At 56.3% G+C, this 25509-nt stretch overlaps 2 protein-coding genes across 2 annotated transcripts; one reads left to right on the forward strand and one right to left on the reverse strand.

Annotated features, from left to right (window-relative positions):
* Nucleotides 1-236: 236 nt before the first annotated feature.
* On the forward strand, nt 237-18291 carry LOC115516265 (alanyl aminopeptidase, membrane; the record flags this gene model as incomplete). The annotated part of the gene is given in 32 exon segments (XM_030318738.1): nt 237-777; nt 780-858; nt 860-895; nt 897-966; nt 1311-1348; nt 1503-1645; nt 1761-1835; nt 1838-1899; nt 2306-2409; nt 2498-2565; nt 2568-2671; nt 2886-2999; nt 3111-3189; nt 3192-3253; nt 3416-3440; nt 3443-3485; nt 3589-3602; nt 3605-3651; nt 5030-5205; nt 5474-5553; nt 6413-6479; nt 6573-6619; nt 6622-6669; nt 6672-6703; nt 6814-6869; nt 7782-7929; nt 11827-11918; nt 12398-12508; nt 12626-12793; nt 13574-13714; nt 14175-14256; nt 17681-18291. Coding segments are annotated over 32 exon segments (3102 nt in total), but the record flags the coding sequence as incomplete, so codon positions are not given.
* A 5197-nt stretch (nt 18292-23488) lies between these two features.
* On the reverse strand, nt 23489-25505 carry MESP2 (mesoderm posterior bHLH transcription factor 2). Its single transcript, XM_030317374.1, has 2 exons — nt 24653-25505; nt 23489-23827 (listed from the first exon to the last, which is right to left on the reverse strand). The coding sequence occupies exons 1-2, from the start codon at nt 25496-25498 to the stop codon at nt 23558-23560; spliced, it is 1116 nt and encodes a 371-aa protein (XP_030173234.1). The 5' UTR covers nt 25499-25505; the 3' UTR covers nt 23489-23557.
* Nucleotides 25506-25509: the final 4 nt, after the last annotated feature.

Genomic DNA, 25509 nt, shown 5'->3' on the forward strand with positions numbered 1-25509 from the left:
CTAACCTCGGTCCTCCTCCTCTGTCCCCGCTGTCCCGGGGCACAGGCCGATCGATGCCACCCGGCCCTGCCGCTCCCTCTACCCCGCCTGCCCTCAGCCTTCCTTCCTGCAGCCTGTAACCGGACGCTGTTTGCTCCCCACAGGCACCCCAGCACACTGTTCCTGGATCTCAGCCTCTCCAGGGCCCGAGCACAGGGCGCCCCTGGCCAGCCCACTGACCTTTGCCTGCCTGAGCCCTGGTTAATTTTTGCCCAATCTGGGGCTGTGGGGCTCCTCCCCCTGCCCCTCAGGGATATAAGTCTGGCCAGACGCTGCGCCTGCTCCTCGCCGTCCTGAACCTCCCCCAGCTCCCCCCCTGCCCTCACCATGGCCAAGGGCTTTACATTTCCAAGCCCGTGGGCATCCTGGCCATCCTCCTGGGCGTGGCGGCCGTGTGCACCATCATCGCTCTGTCCGTGGTGTACTCCCAGGAGAAGAACAGGAGCACCGAGAGCTCCGCGGCGGCCTCCACGGCGGCCCCCACGGGCCCTACCACCACCGTGGCTACTACCTTGGACCAAAGCAAGCCCTGGAACGTCTACCGTCTACCCAAGACGCTGATTCCCGACTCCTACAACGTGACGCTGAGGCCCTACCTCACCCCCAACAATAAGGGCCTGTACGTCTTCACGGGCACAAGCATCGTTCGCTTCACGTGCAAGGAGTCCACCAACATCGTCATCATCCACAGCAAGAGGCGCAACTACACCAACCACCAGGGGCACGTGGTGGCCTTGTCGGCGGGGGGCTCCAGCCGCAACCTGTCATCGTCAGGACGGAGCTGGTGGAGCTCACCGAGTACCTGGTCGTGCACCTCCAGGCCGCTGGTGGCCGGCAGACAGTACGAGATGAAGAGTGGTTCCAGGGGAGCTGGCCGACGACCTGGCGGGCTTCTACCGCAGCGAGTACATGGAGAACGGTCAAAAAGTAAGTTGCGTCTGCGTCTGCGTCGCTCAGTGGGGCAGGTCCTAGAGTGCTGAGGCAAGAGCCGGGTCCCGGGGCCGAGGAAGGTTTTGGGTTCGGGCCTCGGAACCGCCTGGAGCCTTCGGCTGGGCCGTGACTCCATCCGCGGGGGCGGCGGGGGGGCGGCTCTTTCTGGCTTGTCCCCCCCACGAGGGAGTCCGGGGCAAGTGGCGAAAGAACCCCTCGGACAGATAGGAGAACTGGGGCTCAGAAGGAGGGAAACTTGCCCAAAGCCTCCTAGTTAACTCGGGCACGGATCCTGCCGGGACTTTGACTCCGACCCCTGAAGGAGTTCTGCTCTCCCATAGGAGCTGGCCTGTCGGGGCCCAGAGGCTGCCTGGGGGAGGCGGGGAGGGCAGGGATGAGCCGGACCAGGCTTTCATGCCCAGCGACATGCCCTTCTCCCGCATGCCCGGCGGCGCCCTGAAGCCCCGCCCTGCCCACCCTCACGGGGTGCAGGCATTCTGCCAGCACACCCTCTAATACCCCGGTCTGGGCAGGGTGCTGGCCACGACACATATGCAGGCTACAGAGGCCCGGAAATCCTTCCCGTGCTTTGACGAGCCCGCCATGAAGGCCACGTTTAACATCACCATCATCCACCCCAACAACTTGGTGGCCCTGTCCAACATGCTGCCCAGAGGTGAGCGGGTCTGTCCCAGGGGCCACACACAGCCTTGGGAAGAAGGCAGCCCAGGGTTGGGATGCAGGGCGGGGGAGAGGACGCGTCTCCACATGCCTGAACGGTCCATGCCCAGGCCCCAGCGTCCCGTTTGGTGAAGATCCCACCTGGAAAGTCACCGAGTTCGAAACCACACCCATAATGTCTACTTACTGCTGGCCTACATCGTTAGTGAGTTCTCATATGTGGAGACAAGAGCTCCCAGTGGCGTCCTGGTAAGAAGCTGGGCCCGCCGGCCCTTCCCCGGGATTGGCTCTGGCCTGACGGGCATTCCTCTTTTATTATTCCCATCTCAGCCCCTGAGTTGTTAGGCCGGTGTTTAAACCCCAGCTCTGAGTGATCTTGGGCAAGTGTCTTAAGTTCTCTGACCCTCGGTCTCTGCATCTGAAAAATGGGTCTGTCCTCATGAAGGGAGTTCCCAACGCACGGATGCCAAACGGATGATGGCCGTGGCTATCGTTATTCCCGGAGCTCCTCCCTAAGGCTCAAAGCCCCCCAAAGACTCCCCAGCCCCTCATTTTAACCTAGTCATCCCCCTTACTAGCCTGGGATCCCCACGGCTTGGCCCATCTGCACCGGGAGCCGAGGGGGGCCTCTGACCTACCCCCACCCTCTTTGCAGATCCGGATCTGGGCCCGGCCCAGTGCAATCAACCAGGGCCATGGCGATTATGCCCTGAAGGTGACAGGCCCCATCCTGGACTTTTCCCAACATTACGACACGCCCACCCGCTCAACAATCGGGTGAGTGAGGGGCGTTGTGGTGGGGGCGGCGGGTAGGGTTCCCCACCCAGAGGCCGTCCTGACAATGGCTTTGGCCCACGCCGCCCCCAGACCAGATTGCCTTGCCTGACTTCAACGCTGGCGCCATGGAGAACTGGGGCTGGTGACCTACCGGGAGAGTGCGCTGCTGTATGACAGGCAGTCCTCCTCCAGCGGCAACCAGGAGCGTGTGGTCACCGTGATTGCTCACGAGCTGGCCCACCAGGTAGCCCCTGCTTCCCAGGGAGGGTAGGGAAAGGACATGGCCCAAGTCCCCGCTCTGCCTGGGCACCTGCGAAGGAGGAGGGTCCCACCCGACAGGATGGCAGAGGGGAGTCACGGCGAGGTTGGTGGAGTCCCGAACCGGTGCCTGGCGCGTGGGGGACACCCGGTGACTGTGAGCACAAGGCCAGCCGGGCTGACCTTCCCCCCCCCAACAGTGGTTTGGGAACCTGGTGACCTTGGAGTGGTGGAATGACCTATGGCTGAACGAGGGCTTCGCCTCCTACGTGGAGTACCTAGGTGCCGACTTTGCAGAGCCCACGTGGAATTTGGTGAGCCGGCTGCCCTGGGCCCCAAGGTCTGGGGACGAGGGGCTGGGGGAGGGGAAGACCCGGGTCATCCCGTGTCGGGCCGGTCTCCTGACACCCAGCGGGGCTTTGCAGAAAGACCTCATGGTGCTGAACGACGTGTACCGTGTGATGGCTGTGGACGCCCTGGCCTCCTCCCACCCGCTGTCAACTCCCGCTCGGAGATCAACACGCCGGCCCAGATCAGTGAGGTGTTTGACTCCATCTCCTACAGCAAGGTACTGAGACAGTGTGTGTGTGTGTGTGTGTGTGTGGGGCGGGGAGGGCGTGTGGAAGGGGTGGGGACGCAGCTAGGGCACTGGGAGCATCTGCCCTTGTCCGGGGGGGCCCAGGGTCCGGCTGGCTCCGCACAGCCTTCCGAACCCTCTCCCCTCCCCCAGGGAGCCTCTGTCCTCAGGATGCTCTCCACTTCCTGACCGAGGACCTGTTCAAAGAGGGCATGCGGTGGGAGTCCCCTCGGCCAGCCATGGCGGGGCGGGGGGGGCGGTTTTCCAGCCCCCGAGGTGCGTCGCCACAGACATTCAGTGGTGGTCACTGGACCTGTCTTCCACAGTCTACTCCATACCTATAATACGGGAACACCATCTACCTGAACCTGTGGGAGCACCTGCAGCAGGTCAGTGACAGCCAAAGCCCCTGCAGCCATCGGTCGGGGTCCTGCGGTGCCCTAAGTCCCTAGGGGTGGCACACGTGTACTAGAATGCGTCCAGCTCCACTGCTCACCAGCCCAGGGGGGTCATTTGAAGCCTTGTTGCTCATCTGTAAAGTGGGGGCCATGATGGCTCCTTGCAGGAGGCGTGAGACCATGGGTCAAGACCACGGGCAGCTTGCCTCAGCCCGTAGTGAGCTCCGTGATGGGAGCCGAGGAGCCCCCAGGTCTTAGAGGTGAGGAAACCAGCCCTCCTCTGCCTGGAACTTTGGAGCGAGTCTTTCTATCTACTCAGCACTCCTGGCTGCCCTGTGCCCCGACCGCCCCTCCCAGGCATGAATTTGCACACACCAGCACCCCCCGCACGAACTTTGACCCTCCCACCCAGCCCTGCCTTGCGTTCCTGTGCACTCAGACCCCAAGCAGCCCTTGTCTGCAGTGCAGACCCTCAGACTGCCCTCTCCCCGCCCCTTCCCCGGCCCCCCTGCCTCTAGTACGGCTGGAGTCCGCACACCCCCATCTTCCCCCAGAGCTTCCCTTCCCTTAGGGCTCCTTCTCGGCCCTCCTCAGCCCCACTGACCCCTCCAGAATCCCGAGCCCAGATCCCCAGGGAGGGGAGACCCAGGGCCTTGTCTCAGAGTCACAGCCGGGCTCCAGGGCCCTCCATGCTGGTCTCGGCCCAAATTCTTTCTTCTGGCTGTCCCCCTCTCCCTTACCCCTTCCCGCCCTGACCTCCCACAGCCTGCCGACAGGGGGCTCCTCACTGCCTCGGTCCCTCCCTCCACACCCCCGTCTTCCTCGCCTGCCTCAGTTTCCGCTCCTTCCTCTCCTCCAAAGCTGAGCCCTCCTCCACGCCTGCTCTACCCTGCCTCCAGGGTACCCCTTCTGTGCTGAGCCTCCCCTCTCTCTGCAGCAGCCCCCAGCTCCCCCCCTGTTCAGCCTGTCCCCTTCTGGTGTTCTTTATCCTCTTTCTCGTCTTAATTTTCTCAGTCATTAACAGATGTTGTTGGCTTTTTGCCGTTATTACTAAAGCAGCGCACGTGCATGCATGGAAAAAGATGAAAAAAGACCCAAGAAGACAGTAGCGACCGCCCTAAGCCCGTCCCCAGACCACCCACTCCTGCTCCCTGTCTCTGCACCCGCTCGTGCCTTGGACTGTGTTTTCCCTCCTCTCCTTTCTCCCCTCCCATCCTCTGAGGTTCGAGCTGAGCTGGGACCCAGGCTCCTGCCCACCCCCACCCCCACCCCGGGCTCCTCCGCTGGCCCTGCCTCCCTGCAAGGTGGGTCTTCCGAGGCTGCCCCGGGCGGGCCGCTGACGGCCGGGCACCGTCTCGCTGTGCTCCAGGTTGTAGACAAACAGCCGACCATCAAGCTGCCCGACACCGTGAGTGCCATCATGGACCGCTGGATCCTGCAGATGGGCTTCCCCGTCATCACCGTGGACACCCAGACAGGCACCATCTCCCAGCAGCACTTCCTCCTTGACCCCCAGTCCGTGGTCACCCGCCCCTCACAGTTCAAGTGAGCAGCAGGGGGCACTGAGGCGGGCGTCCTGTGAGGGCTCTGAAGGACAGGTGCTGTGGTGTCCCTTGACCATGGTGGGTCCTGACCTGCCGTGGTCCCAGCCTCAGCACCTGGCCCGGGATGGGGGGGGGGGTGGGGAAGGGGCGTGCTCAAGTGCCCAGACGGAGCCGGGCAGAGACTGGGAGGCTGGGCGGGGCTGTTCTTTGCTGGCAGTGACCGAGAGCAGCCGGCTGTCATCACCTGGCATCTGGTCTCTTGTTGCATGCTACCTGTGGATCGTTCCCATCTCTTCTGTCAGAAACGGCAGCCCGCAGGCTCACTACTGGCTGCCGGGCGTCGAAAAAGGTAATCCAGCCCGCCCTTGTGGACAGCAGTCCCCTCCCCCACACCCCCAGCTCCTGGCCCACGTCCTGGGGGTTCCGGCAGGCCTCAGTGACCTCCTCATGGTCTCATTCAACAAATGGAGCCCACTTCTCTGGTTCTAAGCTCTACTCTGCGGCCGCCCAAGCCGTGTGGCCCCGGGCAGGTTGCCATTCCTCTCTGGTCTCCCATTTCCTCATTTATAAAATGGGCTAAGAACAAGAGCGGCCCGGTTGAGTTGTGTGGGGACTAAAGAAGAGAACCCACATGAGATGTTTAAGACAGTGCCTGGCGCAAAGTATAAACAGCCCTACTCCACCAGGTACTGGGGAATCCGGTCAAGGCAATTCGTCCCCTGCCGAGGCCAAAACTGCAGCTGGAGAGAAGGAAGATAAGCAGCTAAAACTTTCTAGAGCTGTGTTGGATGCCTTAACCAGAGGCACATACAGGCTGCTGGGGCATGGGGCAGGGAGCCAGGAATAGGAAGTTTCAACTTCACGGAGAGGTGAGGGAAGGCTTCCTGGAGGAGGTGAGCTGAGTCTTAGGGGAAGGACAACGGACCTTAGCCAGGCTCGTGGGGGCAGAAGAAAGGCAGAGAGAAAGGCAGGAGGAGAACTAAGGACTGTGGCTAGGGCAGAGGTGTGCCCTGAAGGTAAGGCTGCTTCCCAAGGTCCCTGCGGACGGCAGGACACAAGGGCCAGTGTCCTCCGGCCAGGAGGAGCCGGGGCAGGTGGGAAGTGGCAAGCGGACGGCCCCCCTGGGCTGCCGGGAGCAAGGCCGAAGGGAGGGCAGAGAGGGGCAGAGATGGCACTTGGTCCCTCTGAGGGCAGAGTTTGGCCTGCAGCCAAGTCCTACCTACGCCCCTTCTCCTCCCCCTTCCCTTGGCATCGCCTGAGGCTTGAGGGCCAGCGGTGCCAGGCTGCTGGGAGGCCTGGAGAAAGACAGGCCGAGGTCAGCCTGTGGCCTTCTGAGCAGCCCCACCTAGCTCTGATCTCTCCCCGCAGCCCAGAAGACCTGTTCAAGACCACAGCTAATGACTGGGTTCTGCTGAACTCAACGTGACGGGCTACTACCTGGTGAACTATGACAATGAAAACTGGAAGAGATCCAAACCCAGCCTGCAGCAGACCTGTCGGTGGGTGTCGGCCGCCAGCCCCCATCCCTGCCCAGCCCGGGCCCTGCCCACCCCCCCCCCGCCCTGCCCCAGCAGCAGCCTGAGGTCACGCGCTCTGTCGCCCCTTCTAGGTCATTCCTGTCATCAATCGGGCTCAGGTCATCCACGATGCCTTCAACCTGGCGAGGTGGAGTGCCCCCCTCCTCCTGGGCCCAGCCTGTCCCTGGCCTGGTGACTTGGGCAAGTGCTGTTCTACAGCGACAGACCCAGGCACACTGCTATGGGCTCCCTGTGCTTCTCTGCGCCCCTCCCTGGGCCCCCACACCCCTGCAGATTGCTAGTGTTACAACCCACTTTTCCCAGATAAGGAATCCGAGACTCAGAGTTTGACTGAGTGCTTTACCTGGGGTCACTCTGTAGCCCGTGACAGCCAGACACAGGTCTGGCCAACTCCAAAACCACAGGGTCCTTCATAGCACCAGGCTCTTCCTGAGGATTAACTGTGTGCCAGCCTGCCATGGCAGATGCTACAAAAAGTCTGGGAAGGACAGAGCAGGAGAGAGGCAGCATGGATAAACAAATATTTATTCAGCACCTACTGTGTTCCCAGCAGGTGCTAAGCTCTTTGACTTAGGTGATGTCACCCATAGACACGGACATTTATGAACCACAGGTGCACAGATGGCCTGAGGAGGAGGAGGGAGGAAGGCACAGGGGGCCGAGCAAATCAGAGAAGAGGTGGGCAGAATAAAGAGCAGAGGTTTTTTTTGTCCTTATGCATCTCAGCTCTGTCTCTTATGGGCTGTGTGGCCTTAGGCAAGTCACTTTGCCTCTCTGAGCCTCAGCTTCCCGTTTGTCAAATGGGGATAATACGCAGGGGAATGTGATTGGCAGTGGGTGAGGACAGGGCCTGAGCTGACCTTGTCCCCCATCCCTCCCCCCTCCCCGGCCCCACCCCTACCTACCCCCAGGCCCATCTACAGTGAACGTTGGAGCTGGCTCATTTGGGGCTCTCAGGTTTCAGGAAGGGGTTGGGGCCCCCTCAGTGAGGACTGGGCTTAATGGGGATGCTTACCTGAGCCCTTGTGTCTATCCCCAGTGCCCAAAAGGTCCCCGTCACTCTGGCGCTGAACAACACTCTCTTCCTGATCCGAGAGACCGAGTACATGCCCTGGCAGGCCGCCCTGAGCAGCCTGAGCTACTTTAAGCTCATGTTCGACCGCTCTGAGGTCTACGGCCCCATGAAGGTACAGGGGGGCAGGGCAGGGTTCGAGGGCCGATTTGCCCGGTGCCAGAAATGCACCATTAGGGAGTTACTAGAAATTTTGTCTGGAGCGGTGGCACCCTTCGGGCCGACAGGACACCGGGTCCTTTTCTGAGAGCAGGTGGGCAGAGTGGCAAGAGGATGTAGGGTGCAGGGAACAGGTACTGGAAAGGGCGAAGCAGGTTGGTAGGGCCGAGAAAGGACACAGACGGGGGCGCCTGGACAGCTCAGGCGGTTAGGCGTCCAACATGGTTTCGACTTAGTCACCGTCTCATGGTTTGTTGGGTTCGAGCCTTGCATTGGGCTCTGCAACTTTCAGTGCAGAGGTTGCTAGGGATTCCTCCTCTCTCTCTCTCTCTCCTCTCTCTCTCTCCCCCCCCCCGCCCCTCCCCTGCTCTCTCTCTTCCCCCTTTCTCTCAAAATAAATAAATAAATTTATTTGTTGAGGCTACCATGAGGGAGATAAGAGAGAAACTCAGCAGGGTGATTTACAAAAGAAAAAAGAAAAAAAGAACCCAAAACAAATGTCCAACAGTGGAGATGGTTAGGTAACTACAATATCCATTGATGGAATATTATGCAGCCATTAGATGAAACTTGAAGAGATCATTTTTTTATTAGCTGTTTTATTTTTATTTTTTTAAAGTTACTTCCAATTAGTTAGCCTCTAGTGCAACCATGATTTCAGGAGTAGATTCCCTTAGTGCCCCTTCCCCATTTAGTCCCTCCCCCCTCCCACCACCCCTCCCATAACCCTCTGTTTGTTCTCCCTATTTATGAGTCTCTTCTCTCTTGTCCCCCTCTCTGTTTTATATAATTTTTGTTTCCTTTCCCTTAGGTTCATCTGTGTGTCTCAAGTCCTCATATGAGTGAAGTCATATGATTTTTTGCCTCCTCTGACTGACTAATTTCACTTAGCATAATACCCTCCATTTCCACCACGTGGTTGCAAATGGCAAGATTTCATTCCTTTTGATTGCCGAGTAATACTCCATTGTATATATATGCCACATCTCTTTATCCATTCAGCCATCGATGGACATTTGGCTCTTTCCATACTTTGGCTATTGTCGATAGTGCTGCTAAAAACATGGGGATGTGTGGTCCCTTCGAAACAGCACACCTGTATCCCATGGATAAACGCCTAGTAGTGCAATTGCTGGGTCATAGGGTCGTTCCATTTGTAGTTTTTGGAGGAACCTCCATACTGTTTTCCAGAGTGGCTGCACCAGGCTGGCATTCCCAGAGGTCATTTTTAATTAAAAAAATTTTTTTTCTCGTGCACTTCCTATGATGTTGAAAGAGGTGTGACGGCAAGTGAGATTTTAACTCTTTAACCTGCCTACGTTGGATTTACTCCATCCTCCCGATGTAGTTAAGTCACAATATTTGATCAACTCAGTATTCAGCATTTACTGTATTGTGGTTATTGAAATTTTTTTTTAATGTTTATTTTGAGAGAGAGAGAGAGCAGACAGACCGTGAGCGGGAGTGGGGCAGAGAGAGGGAGGCACAGAATCCAAAGCGGGCTCCAGGCTCTGAGCTGTGAGCACAGAGCCCGGGGCGGGGCTCGAACTCACGAACCACAAGATCATGACCTGATCATGACCTGAGTCAGATGCCCAACTGACTGAGCCACCCAGTCAGTTTATGTTTATGTCCCCCCCCCCTTTTTTTTATACATCTTGCACAAACGTCATCAGGGCATATGCTAGATTTGCTGCATTTTCCTGGAGGCATCCCTCCCTGCCGGAGCCCGCAGTCCATGTGCTCCCTTCTGGAACTGCGGCTCAGCCCCACCCCTCCCCCGAATGGGAGGCTCTCCCCCGGTGTGGCATCTCATGTTTCCTGAACCAGTGGGTTCTTCCTTGAGTTTTCTCTCCCATAGTGGAGCACCTTTTCCAGGAGTTTTTGAGAAAGTGTCCCTAAGAGTGGAGGGAGATCATGCACAATGTGTTTATTCCATCACCACACTGGACCCAGAATTTATCTGGGATTAGAAGTTTCTAGGTTGGAAGCTACTATTCCTCAGACAATTTCAGGCCTTGCTCCGCTGATGCCAAGCCTCTCGTGCTGCTGTTGAGAAGCTCAGAGGCTTGCTCATCTCTGGTTCTTTGAACGTGGCTGTTTTTTCCCTTCTGGGAGCTTGTGGGCTCTTCTCTCAGTCCCGATGTGTCTTTCTCCTCCTCCTCCTGTAGCCCCCTCGGCTACAGATTGTGGGCGTTTCTTCTATCATATGTTTATTTTTAAAACATCTTTTTTTAATGTTTGTTTATTGGAGGGGGGGTGGTAAGAGGCAGAGAGAGAGAGAGAGAGGGAGACACAGAATCCGAAGAGGCTCCAGGCTCTGAGCTGTCAGCACAGAGCCCGATGCAGGGCTTGAACCCACAAACCACGAGATCAAGTCCTGAGCCAAAGTCAGATGCTTAACTGACTGAGCCACCCAGGCGCCCCAGTGTTTTATTTTGAGAGAGAGAACACATGCACATGTGAGTGGAAGAAGGGCAGAGAGAGAGAGACAGAATCCCAGTCCACGCTGAGCTTGGAGCCCGACATGGGGCTTGATCTCACAAATCATGAGATCGTGACCCGAGCCAATGTCAGGAGTCAGATGCTTAACCGACTGAGCCACCCAGGCGCCTCTGAGCATGTGACTCTTGATCTCAGGGTTGTGATTTCAAGAACCACGTTGAATATAGAATTTACTAAAAATGTACACACACACACACACACACACACACACATAGTATCCATGAGTGTGTTTCCCTGAGACCAGGGAATCACCCTTTATCCTGTATAATGAGGCTGGTGATGCCCACTTTCTATGACTGGCGGACACGGGGGAGAAAGAAGCTGACTTGAGTTACCTCCAGTTAGGATATAAACTTTCACCTCTGCAGTCGGCCAACGCTTCTGCTATGTCTGGGGCCCCCCGATTCTGAGCCCCACTGATTCAGCCTCACCTTTGGGGGGGGGGCTGTTGCCCTGCTGCAAGGAGGGAAGTGGGAGCTTGGGGGTTCAACTACTCCCGCTGCAGACTTGGACTCATTCCCCCTGTGTTCAGCCCCCGCCTCACCCCTGTCTCCTGCAGACCCGACCCTCTGAGTCTGAGCCTTGTCTGGGCAAGCCTTGCTTCCGGTTCCAACCCCCCCACCCCTGCCCCCGGGGCCCGCACTGTGACTCTGTCCCGTCCCTCCCTTCCTCTCCCCACCTTGCAGCTTCCTGACTGCATGGGCATCTCATCCACTCTTTTTCCCTTTCCGTTCTCTTGGCTCTTGGAAGTTTATTCCTTTTACGTTTGGACGTGGATTCCGGTTGGGGCCCGTGACGATCCACCGTGTTGAACCCGAGTCTGCGAAGGGTGTTAGTAACCGGAGGCAGAACTTACATTCCAGTGTCGGGGGCAAAGGGCAGCAGACAGCATGACGGATCTGCTGGGTAGACGGGGGGAAAGAAGGGGTAAACTCACCAATTTGAAAATCAGTTTGGGGAAGCTCCTGGGCAGTTTTCACTTTCTGCACATGCTGCTCTGTATCTTCCACACTCTTCACAGTAGACACGGAATACTCACCACTGGGGTTGGTGGTGGAGCGGGGGGGGGGGGGACCCAACACTATTAAAAACTGGTGACACAGACAAGGAGTGTTGGAGCTGACTGAGGCTTTCAGGCAGGAGAGCCTCGGGCCAGTGATCTGAAACCTGGCCCGTGCAGGCCCCTTTGGGCCCTGCTGGCTCCCTCGGGGCCCTGAGCCTCCGGCCTCTCTGCCTCCGTAGCCAGCAGCCCTTGCTGCACCTACACCCACGTCAGAGGCTGCAGGGACTCCAGAAAGACCTGGCAGGAGTCTTGCCTTCAAAGCTCTCCGTGTTTTCTTTTGCCCAGAGGTACCTGAAGAAGCAGGTCACGCCCCTCTTCAATCATTTCGAAAGAGTCACCAAAAACTGGACCGATCACCCGCAAGCCCTCATGGACCAGTGAGTGGACCGTTGAGAAGCCAAGAGCCTCTCTCCTTTCCTTATTTCCGGAGGCCATGGGCGGCCCAGCTACCCTGACCCGGGGAGTCCAGGGCAGGGCCCCGCAGTGTCCTCTGGAGGCCATCTCTTGGCCGGGGCCACCAGGCGGGAGGAGGAGGCCTGCCCTGAGGTTCTGTGCGGCCCGGGAGCCCATCTGACCTCTTTGTACAAGGGACCCAACTGAAGCTCCGAGGTCCCCTCCGGGTCTTGATCATTCAGATTCTCGGTGTTCAGATAGGGGCTGCAGCGTGTGCTGACTCCTCTAAGTCCCTGGGCTGCCCAAGGCACAAAGCCACTTAGGGAGATCCAGTGAGCAGCCTCAGACAGAGCCCGGGCCCCGCCATCCTTCCCGGAGCTGTGTGTCGGCAGGGGGGTGTCTCTGCCCAAGTCTGGGCCGGGCGGCCCATGGGCATGCTGACGGAGTGTCACCCGTGGGGCAGGTACAGCGAGATTAACGCCGTCAGCACCGCCTGCTCCTACGGGGTTCCTGAGTGTGAGAAGCTGGCCGCGACTCTTTTCGCCGAGTGGAAGAAGAACCCCCAGAACAACCCGTGAGTGTATCCCCCGCTCCTCCCCTGACCTTCATCCGTCCCTGGAGCCCACAGCCGTGTCCTCGTCAGACCCTCGTCCCCCCGCCTCCCTGCCCTGACCCTCTCACCCCTCGCCAGGATCCACCCCAACCTGCGGTCCACCGTGTACTGCAATGCCATCGCCCAGGGCGGCGAGGAGGAGTGGAACTTCGTGTGGGAGCAGTTCCTAAAGGCTGAACTGGTGAACGAGGCTGACAAACTCCGCGGAGCCCTGGCCTGCAGCAACCAGGTCTGGATCCTGAACAGGTGAGGACCGGGGCCCGACGGGGCCGCGTGAGTTCCCCTCCCCACGGGGGACCCCACGTGGGAGAGCAAGAACCAGCCGGGCCTCTCATTCACGGCATCCTCACAAACCTGTGCGGTGGGGCGGTGGGGCCCCCATGTCGCAGAGGAGGACACTGGGGCTCAGAGAAGCGAAAACAACTTGCCCAAAGTCCAGAAGCTTTAGTAAGTGGTGGAGCCAAGGTCTGAACCCACGTCTGGGTCTCCGTCCCACACTTTTAACCGCTTTGGCTTCTTGGCCGGCAGTTGACAGGAGCTCAGTTTTCCTCTCTGCCGAGGGCTCTGTTGCAGCTGGGCCTGGGTCCTTTTGGACGTCCAGCGGGGCACGCCCCAAGCTCCTGGCTCCCACCGGGCACCTGTATGTCATCTCCCGGACCCCAGTAAAGAAGAGCCTCCCTCAGTGTCAAAGACCAAGGTGGCTGCCGTGCCTGGGACGGGGCTCCCGGCTCTGGTACTCCTTCCTGTCTTCATTCATTCATCATCAGTCATCACATATCCATCGGGCACCAGGTCCGTGTCGGGCAGGGCCAGTGACCCTGCCTGGGAGACTCAGTGTCCCACCTGTGAGAGGGAGGTAGGACGAAGAGGTCTTCAACCCTCAGTAGACTGAAGGGACATTAGGAGGATGCCGGAGAGGTGTCGGGGGCAGGGGAGGGGATCCTTTGCCTTCCTGGGTTCTCTGTCTCGTATCATCTGACTACAGCCCTTGGAAGTGGTCACTAACCCAGCATCCTTCCCTCACAGGTTCCTGAGTTATACCCTGGACCCTAACCTCATCCGGAAACAAGATGTCACCAGCACTCTGAGCAGCATCTCCAGCAACGTCGTCGGGCAAACCCTGGTCTGGGACTTTGTCCAGAGCAACTGGAAGAAACTCTTTCAGGAGTGAGTCTGGGGGAGCCTGCTGGGAGAAGTGCCCGCCAAGGCTGGGGTGTCCGGGGGCGGAGGGAAGGGTCCGTGTGTCTGTGTGCATGGGACACCGCAGGGCTGGAGCGTGGTGGGGGGCTGTGGACACCGCCTAGGAGTGCTGAAAAATTAACCCAGCTTGCGGTCAGGCGCAGGGGAGGGCGGGGAGGGCCAACATGGAAAGACAAGGCAGGGTATGGGCTGTCCTTTCTCCCACTTGGGGCAAAGAAAGTCTGTTTCTCTGGAGACAGGGGAGCAAGGATACTGAGATCAAACCTGCGGTCGTGTCCCTCGGGGTATCACCTTGGGTGTGTCATTTCATCTCACCTCCAAGATGGGGACAGTCGCAGAGCAGACGTGAGGGTATAATGGCACCTGCCAGTCACGGAGCATTACTTCTTCCACCCCTCACGGTGTCTTCTCTCTCCTGTCCCCACAGCTATGGCACTGGTTCCTTCTCCTTCTCCAACCTCATCCAGGCGGTGACCCGACGATTCTCCACTGAGTTCGAGCTGCAGCAGGTAAGAAGCCCGGGACCCTGGGGCGGCATCCAGAGGTCCATCGCGAGTCTAAAAGGACCACCATTCAGCCGGCGCCCCCTGGGTGTGGTCAAGGAGAGCCCGGGCTCCACGTCGCCAGGCCTTCCTCACCTGCAGGGGAAGCTGGGTATTCAGGCTTTTTATTTATTTATTTATTTATTTTTTTAATTAATTTCTCTCTATATTAAATCAATATTTATTATTTCTTTAACTATTAAATAAATATGTAGTTAGTGAACACACAGTGTAGTATTTGTTTCAGGAGTAGAACCCAGTATCCAGGCTTTTTAAATGGTGACGATTCAATCAGAAAACTTCATCTTGGAACTTTCATATAGGCAAAAAGTAAAGACAATAATATAAATGAACCTCCACGTACCTACCCATTACCCAGATTGAACAGTTATCAGCGTTTTGCCGGTTCTGTTTTGGGGGTGGAGAATTTTCAAGCAGGGATCACTAATATCATACAGTTCACCTGTCTATGATTTAGTCCTATTTAAAGGAATTTTTAAAAGATAATCTCAATGTTATTAGCAAAGCCAAGAAAAGGAACAATTCTTTACGTATCATATTCTGCCTGGCCCATTTTTGTTTGTTTGTTTTGTTTTTATTTTTGAGGGAGAGAGAGAGCAGGGGAGGGGCAGAGAGAGGGGGAGACAGAGGATCTGCGGAGGGCCCTGTGCTGACAGCAGAGAGCCCGAGGTGGGGCTTGAACTCACGAACCGTGAGGCTGAAGTTGGATGTTCAGCCGACTGAGCCACCCATGTGTCCCTCTATCTGGCCCATTTTAAACCTTCTAGGTTGTTTCTTTTAAAACTCATTTTGCAGTGATATGCATGTTTGAATCAGAAGCTAAAGTTAACTCATTGTGTTAGGTTGATATTGTCTATTTTTTTAATTGAGATATAATTAATGTACTATAAAACTCGCCATGTGAAGTGGCTTTCGGGATATTTACAAGCTTGTAGAACCATAACCACCATCTACTTCCAGAACATTCTCATTACCCCCCAAAAGAAACTGTGGCAGTCGCTCCCCAGTCCTCTGTTGTCAGCCCCCGGCAACCACTAATCTACTTTCCGTCTCTATGGATGTGCATATTCTGGATATTTCATGAAATGGAATCATATAATATGAGGCCTTTTGTGGAAGTTTCATCCATGTGGTAGGGTACCACTCCTTTTTATGGCTGAATAATATTCCATTGTATGGGTATAACACATCTGTTTATCCATTGATCAGTCGATCGACATTGGATTGTTTCCACTTTCTGACTATTATGAATAACGCTGTTATGAATGTTCATGTACAAAGTTTTGAGTGAACATATGTGTTTGGTTCTTTTGGGTATACACCTGGGAGGGGAATTGATGGATCATCTGGTAACTTTATGTTTAACTCTTTGAGAAATTGCCAAAATGTTTTCCAAAGTAATTGCACCAATGTACTTTCCACGGCTCTATGTCTTTGGACACTTACGTTTCTTTTCTTCCTTCGTTCCTTTGTTCCTTCATTCCTCCCTCCCTCCCTCTGCTTGCTTCCTTCCTTCCTTCCTTCCTTCCTTCCTTCCTTTTAAATTATAGCCATTCTGTGGATGTGAGATAGTATGAATTGCATTTCTCTAATGACTAATGATGTTGCACATCTTTTCATGTGCTTATTGGCCATTCATATGTTTTCTTTGGAGAAATGTCTGTTCAAATCCTTTACCCATTTTTTCATTGGGATATTTGTCTCTTCATTTTTGAGTTGTAAGAGTTCTTTATATATTCTGGATACTAGACCCTTATTAGATACCTGATCTGCAAATGTTTTCTTCCATTCTGTGGATTGCCTTTTTACTTTCTCAATAGTGTCTTTCCATACCTTAACATTTTTTTTTTATTTTGATGAAGTCCAGCTTTCTAATTTTTCTTTTATGGCTTGTGTTTAGGCATATCTAAGAAACGATCACTTAATCCAAGGTCATGAAGATTTATACCTGCTTTTTACTAAAAGTCTTACTATTTGAGCTCTTACATTTAGGACTTTGATCAATTTTGGCTGAATTTTTGTATATGGTGTGAGGTGGGGGTCCAACCTCATTCCTTTGCATGTGGCTGTCCGATTGTCTCACTACTATTTGTTGAGCAGACTATTCTTTCCCCCACTGAATGGTCTTGGCACTCTTGTTGAAAATCAATTGACTGTAAATGCGAGGGCTTATTTCTGGACTCTTAATTGTATTTCATTGATCTATCTGTCTGTCCTTCAGCCAATACCACACTGTCTTGATTACTGTAGCTTTGTAATGAGTTTAGGAATGTCAGCCCTCCAGCTTTGTTCAAGATTGTTTGGCTATTCTGAGTCCCTTGCATTTCCTTATGAATTTTAGGATCAGCTTGTCCATTTCTGCAAAAAAAAGGCAGTTGGAATTTTGATGTGGATTGCGTTGAATCTGTAGATCAATTTAGGAACCGTTGCCATGTTAATAATATTAAATCTTCCACTCCATTAACACAGATTTGGGTCGATTTGGGTATTGTTTCCTTTTATTCAGTCCTTCTTAATTTCTTCCAACAGTGTTTTGTAGTTTTCAGCATTACCAGTCTTGTATGTCTTTTGTCAAATTTATTCCTCAGTCTTTTATTCTTCTTAATGCTATTGTAAATGGGTCTGTTTTAATTTCATTTTCGTATGTCTCATTGCTAGTGTGTAGAAATGTAGTATGATCTTGTATGTTGCTCATCTGAAACCTTGCAGAATTTGTTAGTTTTAATAGTTTTTTGGGTTTTTTTTGTTTTTGGTAGATTCCTTAGGATTTTCTGAATACAAAAATCACGTCATCTGCTTACAGAGATAGTTTTACCTCTTCCTTTCTGGGTGCCTTTTATTTCATTTTCTTGCCTAATTGCCCCGGCTACAACCTCCTGTACTAATATATCTTTTCATCTGTGACTTATTTATTTATTTATTATTATTTATTTTATTATTTAAAATTTTTTTGATGTTTATTCACTTTTTGAGAGACAGAGAGAGACAGAGCATGAGTGGGAGAGGGGCAGAGAGAAAGGGAGACCCCGAATCTGAAGCAGGCTCCAGGCTCTGAGCTGTCAGCACAGAGTCCGCTGTGGGGCTCGAACTCACGGACCATGAAATCATGACCTGAGCCAAAGTCGGGGGCTTAACTGACTGAGCCACCCAGGCGCCCCGAGGCTGTGCTTATTTTCACCTCTGCCCTAGATAAGGACTTTATCCCAGGGACAGAGAAGGGCCAGCCCTTTCTCTCCTGGAGAACAGGCTGTGGCTTCTCCATTTGCAAGGGCCCTAATGTGGACAGGGAGGACAGAGGACTAGGCCGCCCTCCCCTCACGGCTGTGTTAGAGACCCAGCCTGAGGCTGAGAATCTTCATTTCCTTGGCAGCTGGAGCAGTTCAAGAAGAACAACGTGGACACAGGCTTCGGCTCAGCCACCCGAGCTCTGGAGCAGGCCCTGGAGAAGACCAAAGCCAACATCAAGTGGGTGAAGGAAAACAAGGATGTGGTGCTCAGGTGGTTCACAGAAAACAGCTAATGGTCCTTGGTCCTTGCAGTCACCTGGCCCCCATGTGAGATGCCTATTCCGTGTCTGTCCCGGTGGCCCACGGCAGGACCCCTTCCTGGAGCCTGAGGCAATGGTGTCCTCACCCCAGGACAAAGTCTCTGGCCCAGGTTTTCTCCACTCTGCCCATGGGGCCAATCCAGTTCCTGATGGCCAGACTGCCCCAACACCTCTCAGTCCCTGCCCCTCCTGCCAACTCCACCCCAGGCCTGGCATGGTGTCTGTCACCCAGGGCCCTGGGGCTGATCTCAGGGAAGCCCAGCGCTGGGGTCAGATGAGCAGAAGCCCTTGATGGACGATGGATGGCCTTAGGGGGCGGCCCTGTGCCCTCTCTCACCTTCCCATAAATTTCCTGAACCTGAGGAATCAACAGGGCACCAGATCTATATATTTTTTTTCTAAGAGAAAGTGTAAATAAAGGATTTCTAGATCAATGCCTAGACTCGTTACTACACTAGAGTGGGAGTGAGTAGGTTTGCACAAGAGCCAGGAAGCCTGGGAGGGACGGAGGGACCCCCGGGGTGTAGGGGACCCCCACGGAGCACAGGAGGGGAGAAGTGCCCAGCCTGCTGGCCCTTCCTACAGAGCACCTGGGTGTGCTGTGGGGTCGGCCTGCGGTGTTCGTTTCGTCCGAATTCCCGTGGCAGGCAGGAGATGCCGGGTGCCGGAAACCATGAGGAGGTGGCTGCTATAGCAGACCCAGCGGTTCTCGTGATGGAGTGCAGGGAGCTGGGGCTTGGTGCCCGGCGCAGAGCAGGTCCTGACAGTGGAGGGAGTCTTTTTCAGAAAGCAGAAGTTTCCGTCGTTCCAGACACTACGATCCGCACCTGCCCTACCGCGAGGTTAAGGGGGCAGGATGCTGACTGGGCTTCTCTTCTTGCATGCAGCCAGCATCCCGGGGACACCTGGGACAGTGAAGGGGGCTTGCAGTGAGGACGGCAAGCCCTGGGACCCAGGCCTGCTCTGACCACCCACTGGCCAAGGGCATGTCCCGCCCCCCCTCCCCAGGATTCATGGTGGAAGGTGATCTCAATTCGTAAGGTGGTTGTTTTCAAAAGCAGCGTGCGGAAAAAGACAGGCGCCCCTCCAGATCACCTGGGGCAGCCCGAGGTCAGAGCCTATCCCAGAGGAGGTCTGGGACCCACGCGGCTCCACGGCTCACATTGGCCTTGGTGAAAGTTTCTTAGCAAATGGAGCCAGGTTTGGGGAAACTCAGCCTCAGCCCCAGCCCCACAGCACCCAGCGGAGCATCACAGTCTGGTGGAAAGAAAGAGGAAGGTAATAGACCGCAGGGCTCTTTGGGGGTTTCTTCCAAGTGAGCCACTGGGGCTGGAGTCTGGGAGACCGGGGGGCCTGGTTTCAGATCACAGCTCGGGCTCCAGTTTTTGCACCTACACCTAAAGGCAGCGGATCCCAGGGTCGGGGTGTGCATCTAAGGAGATTCACGTATGTGGGGCACTGCCTGACACAGGAGGAGATTTGGGTATTGTTATCCTTAGCCCGTCTCCTGGCCTGCCCTCTTCCCTCACAGCCTCTATTCCCCCTTGGGAGCAGTGGGGGTGGGGTCTGGGACCGAAGGCTCCCCAGCCGGCCCCTGCAGTCCCTACATCAAAGGTGGGGCGGCTGGAGGGGTGAGGCCCGCCCAGGTTATGGGGTGGGGTCTCTCCACCAATCGGGAGGCTTCCCTCAGCCCAGCCCCTGTGGGCCAGTCCTTCCTGTCGCCAGTGCCCAGCAGCCCTGGCTGGCACTTAACCTTCTGGGGATCAGAGGGCAGGCCCCCTCAGGAGGTCCCGCTGGGGGAGGGCCCAGCCCCACGGGGTCCCTGGGAGAGAACTGGCCTCCTGGGAGAAGAGTCAGCAGGGATCCTAGCCTCTGCGCCTGGCACTGGGCAAAGTGTTTATGCGCATTATCTCATTTGGGCCTCAACAGTCCCAGGAGATAAGGATTGTTTTTGTCTCAGTTTTGCAGATAAGGAAACTGAGGCTCAGGGAGGTTAAGTCAGTAGAGCTAGAAGGAGATGCGGGCTGTAAAGCCCGTGCAGAAGGGAAGCCATCTGTGGCAGGGTCCGTGGCATCCCCACGTTACGTGCTCCCACCACCTCACGGCGTACGAGGCTGGCATTCGGAACGCCCTCAGTGGCTGCAGGAAATCAGTTCCTCGGGAACGCCGTCAGGGCTCACACAGCCGGACACCTGCCTGCAGAACCCTGCACAAGGTCGCACACAGAGCAGGGGCCGACTAGAACTCAGGCTGTCCTTGCCGGCGGGGCACCCTGCGGTGGGGCCAGCAGGGAAGGCGGCCCCTGGGGAGGGGCAAGAAGCAGCGGGGTGGGGGGGTATGTCTCCCACCTCCTCCCACCCAGGAGGCTCTTCAGGAGGCATGTCCCCTACAGGCATTGAAAGAATGTCCAGTCTCTTGACTCCAGCCGCAGTCAGGGGCAGCAAGCCCAGGGTGGAGCCAGGGGCTACTGCTCCTGAGAGGCAGGCCTGAGCCTTCCCTCGCAGAGGCTGAGGACAGGGGTGGGAAGGTCGCTGAAGCCCCCTGGGCCCTGCCCCTGGGTCCAGCCGCATCTCAGCAACTCTAGCTGCTGGCCTCTCGCCTCTGCCTTTGCATCTCCTGGAAGAGGTACCTCTTGCAGTGAGCTGGGAACAGGCTACCAAATTCCAGAAGATGCCCAGCTCTGGCTGCTGCTGGAGAAAGCCAGTACTCTCTCGGGCTCGGGCTTTGGAGCTGGAGGAGCATGGCCATCAGTGACCGGACCAGGGCATATCTCTCTCTGTCCCTATAAGGACTAACCCCAGATCTGTGGGAGCCAAAGGAAAGAGGGCAGCTCTTTAGCTCTGCTTTTGGTGCAGTTGCTGCGAGACTGTGGAACCAAGACCTCGGGCCTTGTAGGGAAGGAGAGAGCACCGAACAGGGAGTCAGGGGCCTGACATCCCCACCTAGCTGGGGTGCTAGGGAAAGTTGCTCCTCTACCCGGGCTGGTTTCCCCAGCTATAAAACGAAAGGGTGAAGAATCACCATCGAACCCAAACCTGGTTGAGCCCCCAGAATCCCTGGGAAGGACATTCTTAAAGCCCCAGGTTCCTAAGCTCCAGCTCAAGGCACTGGATCATGCCCTCAGGGTGGAACCCTAGGACCAGATGCCTCAACACGCAGTCAGGTTAGGGAATCGCTGGACTGCGTCGTCTCTCAGGCCATTCAGCAATTACTACGTGCCAAGCCTAAAGACCCTAAGGAATAGATAGGGTCTATCATGGTCTCCTTTTCACAGCTGAGAAAATTGAGGCTCAGGGAGGTTTCTTGGTTTGCCCACAGCCATACAGTGGGTAAGAGCTGAATGGAATGTGCACCCGGGTCAGCAGCGCCCTGTATCCGTCTCCTAGCTGTTCATGACCTCGTGAGAGGTTTTCTCATCCTTCCGGGTGTGGCTGGCAGCCCCCTAAGGACACAAGACCCCAGAGTAAGAACCAGAACCCTAGAAGGTTAGAGGAAGGAGCCACCTCAGTGGTCGCCTAAACCCATTCCCCTTTTAGGAGATGGGGAAACTGAGGCACAGAGAGGGAGTGACTTGTCTGACGTCATCAGGCACATGGGCAGGTCATGGGTCACCGTGCAGGGTGAGATGGGTGGCCCTGCATGTGGCTGAGAGCTTGAGCAGTTTGTGCTCCGGTCTTCCACCCTCCCCTGCTCTTGCCCTGCACTGTTAACAGCGGCCTCCCTGCCCGGCTCCATTTCTGCCAAGCACCCAAAGGGACCAGATGTGCCTGTGACAGACTCATCTCCCTTTCCCTACCTTCAATGCCTCCCCATTAGCCAGGAAAGAGGCCATATGGGGGAGGCGTCCCCACAACCTGGTCTCTGAGCCCCTTTTCCAACTCTCATCTTCACCTTTCTCTGTCAGCTCTGGACTCAGTTTCTTCTGCCTAGGTCACTCTCCACTCACTCCTCTTGGCGAACTCCTGCACATCCTTCAAAACCCACCCCACCCCCCCCAACATCCTGCAATTCTCCTCCACCCGGGTCAGCAGATACAGAATGACGTCACCACAGCTGCTGGCTCCCCAGCCCATGGAGGCTTTTGCTAATGGATCACAGATGGCATTCTCTCCTCAAGATTCTTTACTCCAGGCAGCATAAATCAACGCAGCGGCATTCACCAATCGGGTAACTCAAGAAAGAAACTGTCGTCAGCCCCATCTCCCACCAGGCTGTCACATCCCCTCTGGTCCCTAAGCTCCTTATTATATAAACTCCCATCCTTGACCTGGTCTTTGACCGCTTTCTTGCCTGTAATTCGCCTTGTTAGTTGAGGAATGTTTTCTCCCTGGCATCTAACATTGGCTATTATGGGCTGAACTGAGTTCTAACCCCCAGGACCTCAGAACAGGAATGCATTCAGAGAGAGCGCCTATAAAGAGGTAATTAAGGTAAAATAAGGTCATATAGGTGGGCCCTAACCCTGTATGACTGGTGTCCTTACAGGAAGAGACCGACAGACACATAGGCCGCAGGGTAATTATGTGAGGACACAGTGAGAAGGTGGCCATCTGCAAGCCAAGGAGAGGGGCCTCAGTAGAAACCAAACCTGCTGACACTGACCTTGGACTTCTAGCCTCCGGAACCGTGAGAAAAGATACCGTTGCTTAAGCCACCTGATTGGTGATCTTTTCTTATGGCAACCCCAGACACACTGGGCCTCGCTGGTGGGAGCTAACCATCATGCAGCCTTTAATTCTTTTTTAATGTTTATTTATTTTTGACAGAGAGAGCACGAGCAGGGGAGAGACAGAGAGAGAGGGAGACACAGAATCGGAAGCAGGCTCCGGGCTCCGAGCTGTCAGCAGAGCCCGACGCGGGGCTGGAACTCATGAGCCGTGAGATCATGACCTGAGCCGAAGTTGGACACTTAACCGACTGAGCCACCCAGGCGCCCCACCATGCATCCTTTAAAAACACTTCCATATAACTGTGAAGGAGCCCTCTGGGTCAGCAGGAGGGCACCCAGGAGAATGGCAAAGGTGACAGCGGCGGGGCTGAGGCAGGTGAACGGGCCCAAGCGTTAACCCGCCCGTGTCACCTTGCACAGCAGGCCGGGTGGAGCCCTTGCACAGTAAAGACTGTCCAAGTGGCAAGTGAGGGCACACACCAACCTCAGGAGGCCTAGACCCGGGGAGGGGAAGAACAGAATGACTGCTCCCCGCAGGATGGGAACATTCTTCCTTTTCCCAATAAGGCAATAAGAACCCAGGTTGACAGAAGAAAAAGAGACCACACCAAAATTTGTGTTGTTTTTTTAAGAAGCACAAAATCTAAGCATACAGGCTTCTCCCACGCCCCCCCCACCCCACCCCCAGCCACAACCCACTCCCCCACCAGTCCCAGCCGGCCGAGTCTGTGCTCAAGCAGCCACCACCTTCCTGTAGGTCAGGCGGTGCTCTGCAGAGCACTGGGCATTCTGGAGGGGGGGGGGCGGGTTCTAAGAATGGAGGGCCCTGCCCCAGCCCTGACTCCAGCCAGGGAAGCCACCCACGACCTGTTTCAAACACTGCTTCCATAAAAGCCATCCCTTGGAAAAGAGATGCTTGGTTTTAAAAAAAGCAAAAACAAAAAAACCTTGAAGACCTCAGAGGCAGCAGATGGAAGGCAGCCCACCCTGGAGGCCTGACTCCTGGCCGACAAGGGGACAACGCAAGGCCTTTAGTAGAAGATGCCCAGGTGGGCCCCCTCCAAATCTTCTTGCCAAAGTTCAGGGCAGCCACTGAGCTGCACGCCTGAGCTCTGGGAAGGGCTCTCATCACCGAGCTGGAAGGCAGGGCCTGGTCCCTGGTCTTCTGACCCGGGGAGCATCTCTGCGCCGTGGCTCCAGCAACCCCACTGGGTCTGAGACTGGAGTCTCTGGCATGCTGGGCGGGACAGGAGGGGTGGCGTTTCTGGCAACAGACAGGACTCTGGAGACACAGAGATACCCTGCAAGAGAGACAAAAGCAGCTGGTTAGTGGGCCACTGCGCTGAGATAGCTTGAGACCTTGAACCTGGATGCTCCCTGGAGTGTGGCCGGCAGCTTCCGGACAGCCCTGGTGCCACGGATGCAGTGAAGCCAAGTGGCGAACAGCACCGGCTCTGGAGATACACTGCCCGGGGTTCGAATCCCACCTCTGCTACTAACTAGCTATGAGAACTCGACCTCTTTCATTCTGTTTTCTCATCTGTAAAATGGGGATGATGGTAACAGTTACTTACTCCATGGAGCTGCTGGAGGGCTGACTGAGTAGGTACGTGCACACGTACAGTGCCAAGAATGGTGTCGGGCAGTGAGCAAGCAATCATTTTCGCTTATTAACATGCTCTTTCGTGGACCGTGATTCATTCATTTGTGGGCCTCAACAACAAATGAAGCTTGAAGAAAACGCGAAGGTCACCAGCTCCAAGCCCCTCGACTCCGGAAGTCCCTACCCCCGGGGCCAACCACGGGAGCACCTGGAGCGACTTTCTTGCCAGCGGCCCTTGCTACCTTCCATCCTGCCTCTGGAGCAAGTCCAAAGATTCCCCCTCTTCCACGTGGCTGTGGTGGTGGTGGCCTTAATGACCCGAGGCCCTACCTCTTTCCCCAAGGAGGTTAGGGTCCTCTCCATACTCCCTTCCGCTTCTCTCTACCCCCGCCTGGGTTGGATTAGATAAACGGGGATCTGAAAAGTATGAAATTCTCTGCAGATGAGAGCCAACTCACTGTCTCCACCCCCAAACGAACCTGGGGACCATCCCCAGGGGAAGCAGCGGGGCCTGGGTGCGTACCTGGTATATTACAGCCAGCTCAGGGGCCGCGGGGGAAGGCGTCCAGGGTGTAGCCTGATTCCTGGACTCTGGGGACGTCTGCGTTCCTGAACAGCCCTGGGGCGGTGTCCAAAGGGCCCCGTCGGGGCCTCTCCCTCGGGACAGTTGCGGGGGCGACTGCATCCCAGGGTGGTAAGGGGGTGTAACCCAGGGACCCATGTCAGGTATCCTGCTCCCCAGGCGCTCGGGGGCCGCTAGTGCTTCGGGACACGCCGGCGGGGACCCCCAGGACGCGGAGGGGCTGGCGGCTGAGCCCAGCGCCGGGGCGCGCGCCTGCACCTGCGTCTGCGTCTGCGCGGGGCCGCCGTCGGGGCAGAGCGGGCAGCCCCGAGGCACCGCCGCGTCGCTGCGCCGCCGGCGCCGGCGCTGCAGGCTCTCCTCGCTGAGGCCCAGCACCGCCGACAGGTGGCCGATGTAGCGGATGGCCAGGCGCAGCGTCTCGATCTTGGTGAGGCTCTGGCCGGCGGGCGCCACGGACGGCGGCAGAAAGCGGCGCAGCTCGTGCAGGGCGCGGGCGAGCGTGCGCATGCGCAGCTTCTCGCGCTCGCTGGCGCTCTGCCGCTGCCCGGCGGCGGCTCCGCTGCGGGCCCGTCCGGGCGCCGTCGGGGCGGCCTCTGCGGCGCGGGCGTTGCGGGCCTGCGGCGCGGGCTGCGAGGGGCCGCGGGAGCCGTCGCAGGGGCACGAGCCCGACGAGTCCGAGGAGGAGGCAGGGGATGTGGAGTCCGGGTGGCCGGCCCAGCCCCAACCCTGGGGGAAGATCCAGTGGTCTTGGCCCAGGAGGCTGTGCAGAGGAGGGGACTGGGCCATGGCCGCGGCTG

The sequence above is a fragment of the Lynx canadensis genome, chromosome B3 (genome assembly GCF_007474595.2).
Source record: "Lynx canadensis isolate LIC74 chromosome B3, mLynCan4.pri.v2, whole genome shotgun sequence".
Taxonomy (NCBI): Eukaryota; Metazoa; Chordata; class Mammalia; order Carnivora; family Felidae; genus Lynx; species Lynx canadensis.